The sequence below is a fragment of the Sceloporus occidentalis genome, unplaced genomic scaffold, assembly GCF_023333645.1.
Source record: "Sceloporus occidentalis isolate IW3139 unplaced genomic scaffold, rSceOcc1.0.p SCAF_334, whole genome shotgun sequence".
Classification (NCBI taxonomy): Eukaryota; Metazoa; Chordata; class Lepidosauria; order Squamata; family Phrynosomatidae; genus Sceloporus; species Sceloporus occidentalis.
The window spans coordinates 108,548-127,387 of NW_028317314.1; the positions used below are offsets into that span (position 1 = coordinate 108,548).

At 34.6% G+C, this 18,840-nt stretch overlaps 2 protein-coding genes across 2 annotated transcripts in view; one reads left to right on the forward strand and one right to left on the reverse strand.

The window, feature by feature from the left end:
• Positions 1-288, forward strand: part of LOC149274387 (enteropeptidase-like) — a 106,778-nt gene extending 106,490 nt beyond the window's left edge. The window contains exon 24 of the mRNA XM_089505557.1: positions 133-288. Within this exon, the coding sequence (XP_089361683.1) occupies positions 133-288 (156 nt within the window). The remainder of the gene's footprint in view (positions 1-132) is intronic.
• A 10,837-nt stretch (positions 289-11,125) lies between these two features.
• Positions 11,126-18,840, reverse strand: part of LOC149274388 (chondrolectin-like) — a 31,344-nt gene continuing 23,629 nt past the window's right edge. Inside the window, exons 4-7 of the mRNA XM_089505555.1 lie at positions 12,922-12,969; positions 12,401-12,484; positions 11,974-12,076; positions 11,126-11,210 (exon numbers count right to left, since the gene is read on the reverse strand). Coding sequence (XP_089361681.1) covers positions 11,126-11,210; positions 11,974-12,076; positions 12,401-12,484; positions 12,922-12,969 — 320 coding nt within the window. The remainder of the gene's footprint in view (positions 11,211-11,973; positions 12,077-12,400; positions 12,485-12,921; positions 12,970-18,840) is intronic.

Here is an 18,840-nt window from a genome sequence, read left to right on the forward strand (position 1 = left end):
CCTAGTCCCATAACATAAAACGGGAGATTGTTTATAAGCAATTAAATATTTCCAGCTACAAACACATGAACAGATTACGTATAATACGTATAAAAATATACTATTGATTAATTATTGTTTGTACCATTTCAGGGCGATTCTGGGGGCCCATTGATGTGTCTCCTGAATGAGAGATGGGTTTTAGTAGGAGTGACCTCATTTGGATATGGATGCGCACAACCAAATCGCCCTGGAGTTTATGTCCGAGTCGAACAGTTTACTCAATGGATTCAAAACATTCTAAACTGAAGAAATTGTCAAATGGCGGTCTACTGGGTGTTCTTGGAGTTTTACTGTAAATAAGAATGAATATGTGTTGATGATGTTTTAAAATACCAGTGTTAGGTCAATCAATCTTAAGTTGTTTGTCATAATTGCACAGAGTGTTTTTTAATTCATACAAAAATTGTATCTCACTGCTTGCAAAACCCAACAAAACACTTTATTAAATGTGTTTTAGTGATGCACCTTATTCCTCGTTCTTGTGAGATCTTTCAATTGGATACACAGGGGCTCTCTGGACACTATAATACATAGACTTGTCTCTAAGTAGTGTGGGGGGGTAATACATGGGTATTTTTAAATAGAGACCAAATGACCATACTGACCCAAATGCTCCAGCCAGTTCTGAGTATTTACATAGATATCCATTCATATTTCCAAATCTCTGGTATCTCTAAAAACAATGGAAATTGCATTCCTACACGCTGGGCGGATTAGCCAATTCTATCTTTATAACATTAGATGAAAACAATCACTGGTTTAAGAGAATTAGTATGGAAAGCATATTAAACAGCAGTTTGTTGACATTTGAGTCTAGCCATTTTATGACCCTAATTTCACACTGTCCCTTAAAGACTATTATGTTCTCTGCGTTATCTCTTGTTGTTCTACACTTGGTGCTACACACACAATACATTCTCAACATATCTCTTCATCACAACATTTCAGTTCTCATTTTTCCAGACATTTATCATCCTGTCAGAGAAACGGCATGTATTCGGTTTTGTCGATAGCATCTTCGGTTTCTTATAATATGTCAGTCTACAGGTTCTTTGGAAAGTATTAAAGCTCAGTAATTGTCTGCTTTAATACATGTACCCACCATGTTTGTTTGACTCATACTGAGGCTGACTGATATGTGTGGGTGTTAATGCATCTGGGCTATACCGATCATTAATAACTAATCTTTTAACCATGAAATTAATCTGTATTTGAGGGTTATATATATAGTATTTTCTGTACTTGTGGAGATTGTTGAGGATGAAATGTTCTCTTGCTGCCTAATTATTAAGATTTTCAGTGTCATTCTCTTCAACTGTCAGTGGTCATAATGTTATGGCTAATTGGTGTATATACTGTATATCCCCTCCACGACAAGTACACGTACGGGCTTACAATGCATTGTCCTTAATGGGTTTAAGGACGGCCTATTGTCCTTAAGGGGATATATATATATATATATATATATATACACTGTATATATTAGACATGAGCAAATGGGCCAAACAGTAATTTTTTTGTCCATTCGTTTTCGTGCTATGAATGTAATTTCCTGCCCATTTGGTCTGCATTTTAAACTCTCTCGCACTTTGTTTCCCTTCCTTCTCTGTCGACCACTTCCAGTTTTGCTGAGCACTTCTGCTTCTGCATCTTCCTCAATCTTTTATCTTCTCTTCTGCCATCTGTCTTCGCCTGCATCTCCACGGACATAACCCTGTGGAAACTTCCTCCAAAATGGTGGCGCCTGCACTGACGTCCTCTCCACAATCCTCAAATCGGGGGAGAGGATATTGCCATGAGTTTGACTGAGGGTAAAATTATTGTGCTTGTGGTGACATCCTCTCCCCTGATTGATGGATCATTGCGAGGATGTCACCACAATTGCCTCTCTTTTGATGGCAGTTCTCACCTGGTCATGTCTGCAAAGATGTGGATGAAGATAGCAGATTAAATACAGAAGAGAGAGGAGAAGAGCAAGGGGGAATATAGAAGATGAAGAAGAAGAATTCCAAAGAATGAAGTAGCCTCATAGCTACTGTCTCATGTCTCGATAATAGTAGAATATTTTAGCCATTTTTAATAATTAATATTTAATGAGACACAATGCTTCGCATGTTTACGTGTAACCACCTGAATTATATATCCCTTTGAAACACCCCTCCTAAAGGCTTACATATTTTCTTAAAATGCTACATTTTCTAGCACTCAATCATTTCATTTATTTTTTAAAGTAGCAAAAAAATACCTAATTCAGTTGTAAGATTTTACAAATTGCTTTTCTTGCTAGATAGTGTTAAAAAAATATATTTTTTTTCCTTTTCTATTCCTACTTACGCTGGTATATGTTACGAACCAACCATTGTTCTGTCCAACACAAATAATTTTAATGTCTATTTCTTATTGAGCAACCACAAAAGTGCATTTCTCAGTCTTCAGTACTACATTGTGCCTGTCATGTACCATATGTTGCTTGCTAGAAATGTTATGCTATGAGAAATATAAAAACATATGTAGCTCTAATTTTTCATTACAGCTTGCCTGTATATAGGAAATATGACACATCTAACATTTATATAACATTAGTTCAATTTCATGACCAAATAGGAGGAAATGGAAGAATTCAGTGCTGGAGACACATACTGTGTATTTTCTGCACAGCCAGATAAAAGGGGCAGTATTGCTTTTACTGTTTTTAAGCTAACTTCTTTAATTTATATGTGTTTTGACTTTCAATCTGTGTAATTGTTTTAGGGATATTTGGCTTAAAATAGAGAATATTTGTATGGAAGCTGAGACATGTGGCAAAAAATGGCTCCTCTTCTCCTCACTCCACTCTTTGAAAGGCAGCTAAATCAGATGCTGCCAAAAAGGACAGTAATTTAAAAAAAAAAGATCTGTAAGGAGGAATAATCATGAAAATTCTGTGAATTTAAAAGCAGAATTTGATGGTGGACAACCATTTGTCATTTTCTCCTACTTTATACTTTTGCTGGAAGGCTATTTTTACATATCCAACACTTACTAAGTAAAGAAATATTTTCTTTATAGCAGGAAATACAGGGTAGCACCCAACAACAGCAGGACCTTAGCTTCCATTAGATAAGAGAGGCTGCTGCCCAAAGAGCACAAGGTGACAGGTGTATTGAAGACCGTACTAGAAGACTTGAGGTCTTGTCAACTGTCCAAGGATATGATTGGACAGTATTAGGTTATATGAAAAAATATAGCATTTGTATGTGTCATATTCCTTTAAGAATTATACCAATTCTTTTTTTGCACAGATTCTAGGAAAAAAACATAAAAACACTCTTTGCGGATCTATTCTGAACTAAGTATTAAGACAGCAAGATGTATAAAAGATTGCTTGTAGGTTCCAATTTATGTTGTTATTAGAGTAATGAGCAAGAAATAGTTGGGTCATTACTTTGAAATATCATTATTACCAATACAAGATTTGATTTCTTTGGCCCTTTTGTAAATGAGGTAAAATAAGTACAACCTCTGTAGATGTGGACTTTTAACTTATATTAAAATGCATCTATTTTAAATAGAGTCTTTTAGAAAAGCTGTTAAAGGCTATTAAAGTCCATAAGAAGGTCTTGATAATGGTTCAATTTAAAAGTCTGTAATATTGAAAAAGTTTTGCCTTTTGTTATACACCTACTGGTTTGAGTAACATGCTATCAAATACTCCACTTTGGATTATATTAACCTGCATCCCCTCACAACAAAACTAAAGAACACATTTCACACATATGAATATTTACCTCCCCATTCTATTGCCAAAATGAGTTCAGAATTTTACTACTTTTACAGTGATTTTGCCTTTTTTTTCTGGAAATAGCCTTTGTTTCATAAACTATAATGGGCATATGTAGCAAAGATGTACACCATTAAGTGCTGTATTAGGCCCATTTGTTATGGTAATGATGTGTAAATTTACTGGCACAGCAGAAGTTAAAGGTTTGCAGCATAAATCAGACCCTTCTATCCAACATTCTAAATGAAGACAGATGCTTGCTTGTGCTTATTACAAAGAAGAGACAAATAAGCCCTATACTCGCATCACACTCCTCTGTGGGATTGAAACAACACTTAGGTTAGTCTTGTCTCCCAAGACTGTCAAGCTATTGCACCCCTTCTGGAGGAAGATATATAAAGATTTTAAAATTCCACCCCCAGAAAGATATCACCATTCTAGAGAGATGAGCAAAAGGGTCCCGAAACGGTGAGTCTATAAGTGTTCTAGACTTTCTTTATGAATGTTTATTTTTAGATACCTTGGAAGTAAATATTTTGAGATGAACTTGTGTTCACAAGTGTGTGTGTGTTTGTAATATTACATATTTGATAATCTGCAAATGGGCCAAAAAAAAGCAATCCTCCAGGGTGAGAAGTCGTCATCGAAAGCGTCTTCATTTTGTCCTAACATGAACTCAGGGAAATATGACAGTATGTCCAGTGACGTCCTCTCCCCAATCCTCTAATCAGGGGAGAGGATGTCACGGAAAAAAGGTGTGCACTTGTAAGAGAACAGAAAACAAGAGGTATTAGCAGAGCAATGAGAACGGAAGAGAAGCCTATTCATTCATGATGAGTTAAAAGGGGACAAGATGGGTTATGAGGGAAATCATCGAGACAGGAGATGAAAAGTCCACTTCCAAGAGCTTTAGTACCACCTTGGGTTGGGAAGAAGCAAATGCAAGCAATGTTTTTTGAGGTTTAGGCAGAAGCATTTGCATATGGACCAAATGTAATGGGGCAAACAAGAACCAGGAGTTAATAGTGACACAGAGGCAGTCAGCTTGCAGAGTTGGGACAATAGTTGCACCATTAAGGGAAAATTTCAAAGCAATGTGTTAACATCAGATGTGGGAAGATAGGAAGTTCAAATTTAGGGGGATTATGTTTTAGTAATCAGGCTGGCATCCATTTAAAAATAGAGGTGAGGCAATCAGTGACATGATCAAAGAGGGAAGGAGTGAGATGAGGGTAATAAAGGTAGTGCCATCAGCAGATAGGTGGCACTGTAAACCAAAAGACAAAATTTGCACTATGTGTTCTTGGTCTGAGATGAGGCTCCCATGTTGTTTTCCTCGGTACAGATATAGGTTCTCAGTATTTTTAATTATGCTATTAAAAGTTACCTTTTTTATCTTTCATCCTTTTTTGGGAGACACTACAGATTATTTTTAGCAATTCTATTTCACTTTAAATTCACATTTTGGCTTCTGTAATAGCCAAAAGCGTTGCTTGGGGGCCTGTCCAGGTCAATAAAAAGCATCAACACTGGAGTGGATAACATTAGATAGAGATGCTTGCAACAAATTACTTCATATTTCTTTAGTACAGCAACATGGACAGTAGGCTAACAGAATGAAACTAAAATAGACACGATGGACTTGATTTATACAGAGTAGTTTAGGTGCCAAATGTGGCTAATCAGCAGGTATATTGCATTGGTTGCTATGGTGATCACTTTTTATTGAAACCTTTTGCCCCAGAATTGTTTTTCACAAAATACAGCCCAATGTGGGAGTAATAAAACTAGTATAATACAATACATATTGTGTGAATGAAAAACAAACTAAAAGAATATTGTACAATAGCCGTACACTAGCTTAACGCATGGCCGGGATGTGTAATATTAAAACAGCCTTCTGCAAACAATCCTAAGGTCCTGTCTATGAATCTTTATTCTAAATATTATTTCTTTTTGTTCAAATATGTCACGAATCGTTTTGCTTCCAAGGGAACATTACCTATGATATAAACCTCTTGGATTTAATCTTGCTTCTGCCAGAGTCTAATATTGCCTCCTCCCAACTAAAAGCAATTTTTCAGATTCTGCTTTTCTTTGTTTAAATATATATTCTTGTAGGCAGTTTTATGGGATCCTACTCAGGACATATCCAAAATTGCATTGTTCTATATTACTTTAGGATGCTATTGTTCTCATTTTCTTAATGGAAATGTGCGTGCAGTAATGGTTATTATATAAAACATTTTATATATTACATCACATATGTTCATCTAATTAAATTAGTGTAGCAGAATGCGAGCCGTACTGTTTCTAAGGCAAAAACTGGATAGTAAACTTGTTATAAATTTTGTATTTAAATTGAACTATAAAATAAGATTTTCTGCAAATATTAAAACCAATTTATTGAGCATTCATCATCCCCATGCTAAATGTATTTTGCCTCGAAACATTACTATCTGTTGAATGACCAATGATCCAGTATGGAGAAGGGGGATTACTGGACGAAGTTACATTCTTCTGCTGGTTGATAGAGAAAGACACACAGCAATGTAGCGAGTAGATCATAGTTTTATTGTCAACATAAATGGCAAAAGGGCAATTAGAATAGAACTAAGGACGGAAACTGTTGGGCCATTGAAGTATGAAATTGGTAAATTGGTTAGCGAAAATCAAGAGAAAGCAGAAGCTTAAAATGATATCAATATCATTATGTCTATACCAAAAAAGCAGGTTTGCAGGTTATTTCTACAAAAAGCGTGCAGCAATCATGTATTTGGGTGATGCACGAATAAGTGATAAAACTGTTTTATAAAGTTAAAATAGATAAAGCTCCAGGTCCAGATGGTATATATCCCCATGTACTTAGGGAAATTGCTATAAAATAGCCAGATAGGTGCTTTTGATCTTGAAGGATTCTCTCTTGTCTGGTAGGGTGCCAGAAGACTGGCATAAAATGGTACCAATATTCAAAAAGCAATCAACATCTAAAGCAAGGTAATTACAGACCTGTGAGGCTTACATGTGTGGATGGGAAATAGTTTGAAAGCTTGGTTAGAGATAATGTTCAGGAGTACACTTTGTCCAATAACATTATTGATAAAAGGCAACACAGATTTATGGGGGCAGATTGTGTCAGACTAACTTGAGTTCTATGAAGATGTGAGCAAAAATATAAACTAGTGTCTTTCAGTAGCTGTGATTTCCTCATAAAATGTCCCTGGAAAGAACTAAAAGAGGCACAAATTCTTACACTTGTTCTGTCCAAGGCCCACTATTACTTGCTTTATGTTGACAAATACAAATGATATAACAGGTTATAAGGAGAGGATTAGTTATAGCTTGTTGATCCGGTGAGAAATTATAATGTAATTTTGGAGTCTAGAATGAATTTTCCCCCTTCTTTGATGCATATTTAGAAATGTGGGTCGTTCGCCTTCTTCTGGTGCAACAGCAAGGTTAAACTTGATGGACTTTGAATTTTGGATTTGAATTCTTATGATGCCGATGTTGCTTTCTCTGCTCAAAACAATTCATATGAATTAAATGCATCTGTAAATACCATTCTACTTAATACTTTGTAGAAATTGTAAACTGATAAGGAGGTACAATATGAATGTAAAGACACAGTAGCAATTCTGCATGTGTTGCCAATGATCATTGACATTGTACTATAAACAGTGAATGTGACAACGAATGACACAGAGTTTAATGTAATGAAAGGAATGAGATGGTTATATAGTTTCTTGAAGATATTGCTACCGATACCAGAGCAGGATACCAACTGAGAGTCTTTTGTTAAAATGATAGTTCTTCCACTTGGATGAGCATTGCATCTCATGCTTGTATCAGCCTTATTTTATTGTGTACGGACAGTGCAACTATCAATTCAGTATTATTGGTCTATATAAATATAGTCAATGGCAAGAAAAAATAGGTGAACCATTTGAAATCACCAGCATTTATGTATAAATTTGTTTTCAAATATGATCTTCATCTAAGTTACAATAATGAACAAACACAATTTGTTTTAGCTAATAACACACATTATTGGATTTTTCTTGTCCACATAGAATGCATCATTCAAACATTCAAAGTGCAGGGTGTAAAAAGTATGTGAACCACTAGGCTTATCACTTCAATAAAAGCTGATTGAAGTCAGGAGTTAGCAAACCTGAAGTCCAATCAATGAAATGTGATTGGAGGTGTGTTTTGAGTTTGCTGTTCTTAAGAAGCATCTGCTGAAGTGAAATATGGCTCATGAAAAGAAATCTCAGACTTACAATCAAAAATTGTTGATATAGTTGGAAAGATTTATGCAGTTATCTCAAAGAGTTTACGTATTCATCAGTTTACAGACAAATTGTTTATAAATGGAGAGAGTTTAATGCAATGGCTACTTTACCTTGAAGTAGGTGCCCAGCCAAGATGACTCCAAGAGCACAATGCAGAATGCTCAAAGAGGTAAAAAAAAAAACCTAGAGTAACAGCTAAAGGCTTGAAGGAATCATTGGGACAGGTTAACATCTCTATTCATGAGTCTTCTTTATGAAAAACATTGAACAGGCATGATGTTCATGGCAGGACACCACAGAAGAAGCTGCTGCTCTCCAATATAACATCACTGTTCCCCTGAAGTTTGCCTCAAAGAGCACCTTGAAACTCCACAATGCTACTGGGGAAATGTTTTATGTACTGATGAAAAGTTTTAATTGTTTGTGAAGAACATCATCCCAATGGTGAAGTATTCTGCAGGGAGCATCACAATTTTGGGCTGACTCAGGGCCTAGACAACTTGCCATCATCAAGGGGACAATGAATGCCCAAGTTTATCAAGGGATCATACAAAATAATGTCAGGGTGTCTGTCTGTCAGCTGAATCTTAGTAGAAGTTGTATAATGCAGCAGAAAATTGACCATAAATATCGGAGTAAATCTACCACAGAACGGTCTAAAATTCCTCCAGAATGTTGTGTAGGCCTGATTTGCAGCTACCAGAAGCACTTGTTTGAGGTTATTGGTGTCAAAGGACGTTTGACCAGTTACTAAATCCAAGGCTTTACTTACTTTTCCCACCAAAATTATTGTTGCATTGCATCATTGTTTGTGTGTTATTAGCTTAAGCACATTGTGCTTGTCTATATTTTATGAATATTTAATACAGAAAAACATGTAATTCCAAATGGTTTCATTTACTTTTTCTTGTCACTGTAGTGTACTAAATTCAATGTATTGCTTTTTTGTTTAAAACTGAGGAGCAAAGCAGAGCTGTCTCCAAAAGGGATAAAGTGATCTGAACGGTATCTATAAATAGATTTCAGCACTTAAAGTATAATCTAGATACTCATGTAAGCAAACGGCTATCACTCCGCACTCATAATATATAAATTACAAAAATGTTCTTCACAACACAAGCCTTTTTACTTGTTCTGCTCTAGTTAAGCCCGCATTTGATGAATAATTATATCAGCTATTTTGTCACTGGTTGGCTCATCTCCACTCTAATTATAAAATCAATCAATGCTTGTCTAGGATCTTTTAAGTTGCTTTATAAATACAGGTGAAAGGCTGCAAATGTCATTGATTTAATATGTGATCTGATGAGTGGTAACAGCAGCTGTAATCAGATCTGCTTTACTGTTATACTAATACATTGTACAATACTGCATCTGCCATGCACACATTGTAAAATTATGTAAACATTACACAAATAGTTTAATATAAATTACTCCGACAATGAGTGTGTAAGATTATACTTCTCATTATTAATACTTTAAAGGTACAGATCATTGATAACCTATACTGAGTATTCCCCAGGGTAGTCTACCTGGAACTCTCCGTCTATTGTGAAAAGAGACACTTTCTGCTGAATGGTATCATGCTGTATGCAACTTTTTCTGTACCATCATGTACATTGTGAGATCTTTCCTTCTAGGGAAGAACATTCTACTTTCTGGACAGAGTGGGGCATTTTTTTTGTGGCCTAAATTTGCAACAGTATGGCTATTAATTGATGTAATATTACTATATTGTGGTAACAGTTGAAATCATCAGCTGCTATTTTTTTTTCCTACAAGACTGCACTCCGAGTAGTCATTCATGTTCCCAAGATCAATCTTGTTAACAAGAGTAAATGAATTCCAAGACATCAAGGACATACTAGTACTATATGTACTTAATGAGTGGAACACTCCTATTGTACTTCAATGGGAAATGGAACGTCATATGTTTTTGGTTGTTACAGGGAAATGTCAGCCTTCATATGAACTTTGATGCTTCTGATATCTGTGTGATCCCTTTACATTTCAGTGGTGTTACCCTTGAAAATGCATGGGAAGATCTGCAGAATCTCACATTTGCCCCTTTGTCTGCCTCCCAGCAATTTACCATGCAGAAGATATGTTCAACTGAAACAACGACATTCAGAAACAATGAAATACATCATTAAGACTGAAATAGGTAATCCTTCCAGATAAATCTTATTAAATAAGTGTTTTAGGGCCTACATTACCTTAACGCAGATGACTTACAGAAGGCAGAGGAATACAAGAGAGACTCAGACAGACACAAATAGAAAGACAAACACAGGATGTTATTATGTAGCAGCACATTCAAGATTATCATGTTTTGAAATACATATGCACGTTTACTGGAAATGTCAGACAAAGGCATTTAACTAGCATTTAACTTAAATTCTGTTTTTTTAAAAAAAAGCCCATTAAACACCATTCTAACCCCACAAAGGGAACATACCTTTCCACAGATTAAATTCAAGGAGGCATTGAGTTAAATGCATTGCAGGATAATCCATTTTATATGGTATATTAAAACTGTAGATAAAAAACATTCCCCATTTCATTTCTATCAAACCTTTATGCAAAGATAAATACATTTTTAACAATATATATATTCATAGCAATACTGTGGGAAGTACATCAAAAAGTACAATACAGGAGAAAATTTAACAAAATCGACCATTCTTATGGCAAATCATGTCAGGCGTACCTAACATTTTTCTGTATAAATCTCAAGGGGGGGTTGTCCTTTTTCCTTAGTTGTATGATTATTCAAGAATTTCCACTAGCAAAATAAGCATAGTTTGTTTGCTTTTAATGGAGTAAGACACAAATTACTGTTTACTTTAGAATCAAATCAGAGCATTATAAAAGAGTTCTTCAAATGTGCCTCCAGGGGGAGCTTTTAGTTCTTCTTGCTGATGCTGAACGGTAAGTCATTCCAAGCTGATACTCTGTAGTGCAGCCATCCAGAAAATAAACTGTTGTATATCTTTCTTGAATTGTAGTGAAATGAGTCATTGCGACATTAAACTTCCATTGTGATGTCATTCCTTGGGGCCTTTGATATCCACAGGGTGGATTGAGTTGGGCTGGTTTTTGACCGTTCTTTGCTAGAAAACAGAAAACAATAAAAAAGATGGTTAAACGTGAAGTTCCAACATGGCCGTCTATCTCAAATATCTCGTAAAAAATATTATTTTGTATTTTAATCAATTGATGGCATCTACATCAAACATAGTTTTTACATCTATATAAATGTTTTAGTTCTTGTACTTAAGCTCAATCTTCTGGATAAACATAGCAAGTCTTTATCGTTCTCCCTTATAGAAAAACTAAATACATTTACCTGACAAATGTGCAACTCTAAAACTATAAAACTTTCTCTCTGTATTTTCTAAAAAAAAACCAATTATTTTATATGGAAGGATTTTTCCCCGTTGCTGCAAAGCTTGGTTCTTAGCACTGGTTAATTGATTATTAGAAATCCAGCAATGCCGCCATCTGAAATTCAGTTCTCCAGTCTGAAACTGACAATGAAAATAGATTTCCTTGGCTGATGCCGCAGACATGAGTAAGGCCTGATGATTCATTAAGCTATCAATCTTAAACATTGCTTTTTTAATTAAATAGAACTTAACCATTTAGCTTGGCAACCCCCTCTAGAGTTCGCTATATTAACAGTGGTAAGCTGGAAGGTAAAGTTAATATTGAAGATCACATCACTCAGTGGTTATCTAGGCATGTTGTAAAAACAATTTTATGTAACTTACTGGCATATAATCATGGGAGATGTAGAGGGTTAAATGTTTTCTACCCTGGTATATACAGACTGGAGGATTCTATAGTGGGTCAACTGTACGAAAATGTCCTTACTTTTTATGAAGCATCTGGAAGCAGCAGGTTCCCAGCGCCACCAGTATGAGCAAGAGTAATGGTATGGTGGGTATAATAACATAAATTAGATTTGGCATTATTCCTAGAAAAAAAAAATATTGGTACTCTGTTATCCATTACATGTTGTAGCCCATTTTACATATCTAATTTTCTTTCTTTAAATAACAATATAATCATATTTATTCTTATTTTCAAAACTATTGGTAATTAATAAATGATCAACTGTTCTTGTGACCTTAATTACTGCTCCGAGATTCAATGTACGCAGCTGTTTCTCTTCAGTCTGACAACCATATTATGGGTATATTTATTGCACGTTGGGGCTTTTATTGAAAAATGAAATAAGCCTTTCCCCCACAGAAATGAATTCTAGCTGAACTGTTTCAAGTTAATAGAATACAATTACCTGTTTCTGCGATGATTACATGAGAAGAGTCCTCTGGCTTGCCTGTTACAAACATCCTCTGTGTTGTTGTTGGGGAGTAAGGATCTAAAATAAAAAATAAATAAGTTATAAGTTATTCAACTTATTTGAAACAAACAAAAGAACTCTAAATATATTGTTTGTCTGTGAAATCTTTGTTTTGATGGATATTCTTGGTTGTTGCCGACTAAGTGTAAAAAATATTCAGGGTTCTACAGATCTCAAAGCCGTATTATATTACTTCTGGATATTGAATTAAAGGCAGACAGGAAGGGACATTTAAGACCACATAAATAAGACTCTACAAGATTATCTCTACATCCTACCATTGATATAACCTATAATTACACGTTTCCCTTCACCTCATCATGGGGATAGGTAATCTCTAGCTGAAGATCCCTTCATACCATAACAATCCACGTTTAATACTTCCCCATTAGAAGACTGATTCTTTAGATGGATCACAGAACACTTTTAGTCTATTTGGTGTTGCATTATCTTACCATAATCTGGCTCTGCTCTGTCTCCTAATTCTTTCTCTAGGATATTTTCTGTTAAGGAAAGAAATAGTCCAGAAGTGTATAGTTAATAAGCCACATGTATATAGAGTCTCGTGATAAGGCATTTGGAATAAACACTGCATTCTACAACACTAAAGCATTCTACGACTTCTACATTCTATGATTCTGGAATTGCTCTTGAGGTCAGGACCAAATATTTTTAAAGATCATATCCCCTCTCCTCTGTGTTTCAAGAGGTCATGGACATCTTTAATCAAATGGTTGATGAAAGATTAAGTATCTCATAGTATTAGTATAGTATAAGTATCGATAATATGTAATAGTGTACAGTAGAGTTGTGCATTCAGATTCGTATGAATTGACAATTTACCGAATTTAGGTAAATTTAGCGATTCGTACAAAGCCCAGAAAATAAGGCCAGACACCCCCCCCCCATTTGGATTAAAACATTTCATCCACAATTTGTGGGCCCACATTCACTCACACTCTCTCATACTCTCTCACACTCTCTAAGTGTTTCCCTACTTTCTTTGCTGACCTTCCAGTTCCATATCTTCTTAATCTTCTGTTTGTTATCTTTTCCCTTCTTTTCTATCTTCAATCTGCGACCTTCTATTTTCATCCACATCACTGCAGACATAACTTGTGGTGATGTCCAATTTCCGATCCTCCAAACGGGGGAGAGGACATCACTGATAGTTCTGACATTTTGCCCTAACTCTCTGGTCAGCATAGAAGGTAAGGATACATTTAGAGAGTGTGAGAGAGAGAGATTGAACGAGAATGTAAGAGTGTGAGAGAGTTAGAGTGAATGTGTGCACCGGATAAGGAATTTTGTTCCCCAATCAAAAATGCTGCAAAATTTTTGGCCAAACAGAATTAGCACTGAACAAAATCTGTTGCCTGAAAACTAATGGACCAAAACAAAACAAATAATTTGTCCAATCCATTTTTGGCTCGTTTGCACATGTCTACTATATAGTTTTGCTTTTCATGTGACCAGCAGAAAACAAAAATTGCCTTTTTTTCTCCTTATGTGTTAAGGCTGATATCCTCCAGGGCATTGACAGCTGCATCTTTTTTTATATGGCAAATAATAGTAAAGTGTAATGTAAATTCTTAGAGTGATAATATATAGTGCATTTACAAATATGGCATTTACTACAAGGCAACATGATTTGAATTGGAGGTTTATTTATTTTAAGTATCTTTTAAATATCTTTCGATTCTACTAGTAAGGCTCATACAGGAAAATATTTTCTTACATGGAAGTGTATTCAAAACAATGCCAAATTAATTGTTTTTCCTCTCCAATCATTATACAGAGTTGTGTTCAACAAACTGTATAACAATTATTTTTTTATAGTAATTTACAATTAGGGCTAGATGAAATTTCATACCAAAAAGCTTGAAAAAAAATGGGAAAACTCACTCCATCTAATTGGAATTCCTATGGAAACAATTTTTTCCCACAGACATAAAGATCCACAACACCAGATAAAATTAAGCAGGGAGCAGAAACATGGGGAAAATGTACACTTTTTTCAACTGGAATCTCCATTATCAGTAAATCAACAAAAATGTGTTTACTACAGATTGACAAGACTTTTGTGTGAAAATGGAGAATATTTACAGACTAGTATAAAAAGACCCGCAAAGAAAAAAAAAAGAAAAAAAATGAGTTTCTGCTCATCACAACTCATTATCTGAGCCAGAACTGGTTACCTGGACACATAAATATGCATGCATTTCCATTTAACTGGTTCTCATAAATACACATGATATCATTGTGCATGTGCATATCGGACAATCATATAGGACAATCTGCTTATTATATAAATGTAAACGTCACATTTGAAAAAGTCATGTGATCAACATGGACATTAGGATGAATGTATTAATTATTTTTGTTCCGTTTTGGCAATTAAAAAAGTACACAAAGTTAATATTTGCTACTCCCATGGCACGCGTAATGTTTCTAATACAAGAAAGGATCTAGAATGCTTGTTCTTTGCTATCTTCTATTTCTTCGTACCAAATCCTGGACCAATGAACCACCTCACATTCAAGCTCCTATCTTTTTTAATGACCTATATCATCAAAAAAACAAAGTCATTTGAAAAAAGGTATGCATTTCATTTAGACTGGCCACTATATATAATGACATATATGTACTGTAATATCGATAAAAGCTTAGACATTCTCTAATAATGTCATGATTAAAAAGAAAAAACTGCTCACTAAAAATTATATGTATATTGATTCTTGTAGAACTATCTCCTGTGGGAAGCCATCAATAAATTCATTTTATAATTGGCCTGTTATTGGATTTAAGCATTTTTTTAAAAAATGATGCCAAATCCTAGGCCTAAGTATACATTTCTATTTATGGAAAGGTAAAAAAAATTATATATATATTTATTTTTTTAATTATTATTTATTTTCATTATTAAATGTATGAAACATCTTAAAGGGACATTACTTAATTCAATATTATTATTTTGGCAGAGCCTCATAACTAAAAAGGCCCCGCTAGAGCTCCTAAATAAAAACATCCGGGACATAAATCTTAATGAGTGGGAAAATTGTAGGATAAAAAGAATAGAGGAATTTACGATAGGAAATAAACTTAAGGATTTTTCTACCTTGAGTGTTGAATACGGACTTACTAATAAAGAAATATTTAATTACATGAGAATAAAGAACTATCTACTCCACTCCCTTTTTGATGAAAATAAAGATGAACACGTGATAACGTTTATGAAAATATTTGATAACCAGACTAAACAGAAATCCTTAAAACTCTGTACAGACCTAATCTTGGAGTTAGATGACCTTAAATCCCCACCTGCTTGGAAAAAATGGGAGAGAGATTTAAATATAGATAATGCTTCCCTTACAGAAGACCGCTGGACAAAACCTTGGAATCAGGTTATGAAAAATGTTCACTGTTTAAATTTACAGGAGATCTACTTTAAAATTGTAAATAGATGGTATATGATCTCAACAAGGCTCCATAAGATAAATCCAGCAAAACAAAATCTATGTTGGAGATGTCAAGAAGCTGAGGGAACATGGATCCATATCTGGTGGTCATGCACCAAAATAGCGGAGTGTTGGGATAAGATATTTAATATCATATCTTGTCTAGTAGAGAAACAGATAGGTAAGTCACCGATTAGAGCATTACTACTCCAAGATTGGGAGATGATTCCGGTAAAACAAAAAACCTAATAGATCATGTGATCCTAGCGATGTTGGTAGTTATAGCTAGAAACTGGAGGCAAAACAAGATAATTTCCTGGGCATATTTTAAAAACCAGATTCTTAATCAAAAGAATATGGAATATGGTTACTACAGAGCTAATGGGCTTATGCATAAATATTGGGAAATATGGGGAAGACTTACCCTATAAATATTTACAAATTAGAGGAGAAGAAGATTAACCCACTTTGGAAATCTATATCTGGAAAGACCTTACAGATACCATAGACTATACTTATGTCCATAATGTTGTCTATATCTGTCGCATGCATAGATAAATTGTAGCTAGACTGAATTAAGAAGATCATATAGACCTCTATATATAAAGAGACCTATAGATGACCAGCAATAATTAATATCATATGCGGCTAATGTATTGTAAGTTTTTGTCTTTTATATGTTTTTGTAGATTTTTGTATCTAAATAAAAATAAAAAATAAAAAAAATAAAAAATTATTATTTTTCATCTAATCTCAACTTTTCCTGAGACTTTCTTATTTATATAAGATGCTTTTTCTTTCATTTTTTAGAAAGATGCCTATTTTTTTTTTCCTGATGCCATTGTGGCTATATGGGCTATATGAAATCAAAGCAGCCCATGGGGCAATTGTCCATCTGCCTCCTATGCCAGCCCTCTCTTGCCACCTCCCATTTGTGAATTTGGTCCTTTTCCAGATCTGTACAGATATCGAAAATTCTGGTATTTAGTAGACACAAGTTTGAAAAGACGGGGATCTAACAAGGCTGGTGCCATGCCTACCTGTAGTGCATACTACAAACTAAGCAAAGTAGAATGAGAGCAAATATTGTTTCAAAGTAACAAAATAGATTTAAAAAAAACCCATAATAATAATAAGTGTTAATCATTCCTAGATATAGTCTTTATGCTCGTATTATTAATGTACTGAATTATTGCTGTTGTATGCAGTTCTATGCAGTTTATCGGAATTTAATAGAAATTAAGACATTTCTTCATTGATACAACAGATAGTGAAGTTTTCCACAAAGCTAAAGCTACCATGAAACTCTCTTAAACTGTCCTAGAGGCATTATATTGTGCAAACTGTATAGGACTTCCATAAATATAGTTACCTGCGCACTATCCCAAACACCTGTGCTTATTTAGACAAATGGAGGTTTTTAGTTTCGCTCCAACGGCCATTAAAATGGAAGCTCGCCTGCCACGTCACGGCAAACCTCTTAGGCGAGTCCTACACTGAACAATTCACCTCGCTGCTGTGAGCTAAAGCTAAAAATCTCTAATGAGACAGAGAGGGGTATTCTCTAAACTGTTAGGGATATTAATGAGACAAAATAGGCAAAACCAATATTTCGTCACACACACAAAATAACGACGCTATCAAATATTGTAGTACCACATCCACAATATTAATTTAAGGAGATACCCTATATTTTATCTCCGATCCTAAATTCTTTCAGATCGCCGAAAATTATAATTCAAATCAGATATATATCACCAAAATAATCAATATTTATTGTAAATACAATTTATAAAATCTATATATGGGTCACACAGTGCATAATATAAAACACAAAGTTCTTAAAACATGTCAAAAATGAATCAATTCAAATACAGTATATTATCGATAGTTATCAATATGAGTTACTACTTTATGAGTCTAACACACAATTAATTTCCAGTCCACTCAGCAACCAAAAATTTATAATAATCAGGGCAGTAATAAAAATATCACTATCTCTCTAATATTAGTTCAACTAATATAACAAATTAAAAATAATTTAATTGTGTCTAAGAGTATTAGTGAAATTCCTAATAGATGCAAATAATGTCAAACTTCATCTATAGGTAAAAATACCTTTTCATTATTGTTATTATCACGGGTTATAAGCTGCAGTCTCACAAGCCGCCATATACAATAATGCAATATAGTACTTCCCAGAAACAGGGAATTCTATACGAAGAAGACAAAATTCATCTCTATTCAGAATAATAAAACAATTATAATTACCACCACTTGTTGCTGTTGTCCCACCGGTCCTTGTAGAAATTAATCCAGGTTCATTGGCAAGAAATTAAGTGGAAAAGAATATAACTTTCTACCAGTTATATAGGTTAGAACTCAAAGTAACTCCAAGAGTGAAATATGGTGCCAGAATCTTAAGATTCCAATTCTCTGGGGTAAATTTGGTGAATAAGTCCGTCCGGGTCTGTCTGTTTCAGGGTGCGATCTTTTTAAGGTCCATTCTTTTTTTATTCAAGACATAAGCTTTTAAAGACAGGGCTTATTATCAAAGCCTCCACCTCTTGATTGGAATTCTCCAATCATAACGGTGGGTTTTACCCATTATAATTAGGATTTCTACTCATATTTACACCGTTGTAATTTCTTAATTTACCTGTGAGAGACGCTCTGGTCTAAGAATTAACTTAAAACCATTACATATGTGTTTGGAATTTATCCTTGGTCACCCTTATCGCCAGGTGTTACTTCCTAGATAGTAACTCAGGTCTTGGTAGTCTTCCCATGTATCCCCCATTCCAATTTACATTCCTAAGGATATGCAGTGTCTACTCCTTAACTTTCTCATGGAAGATAACATTAATTGTATCATATATACGCTGAAACATCATTATACATGAATACTCCTTTGTT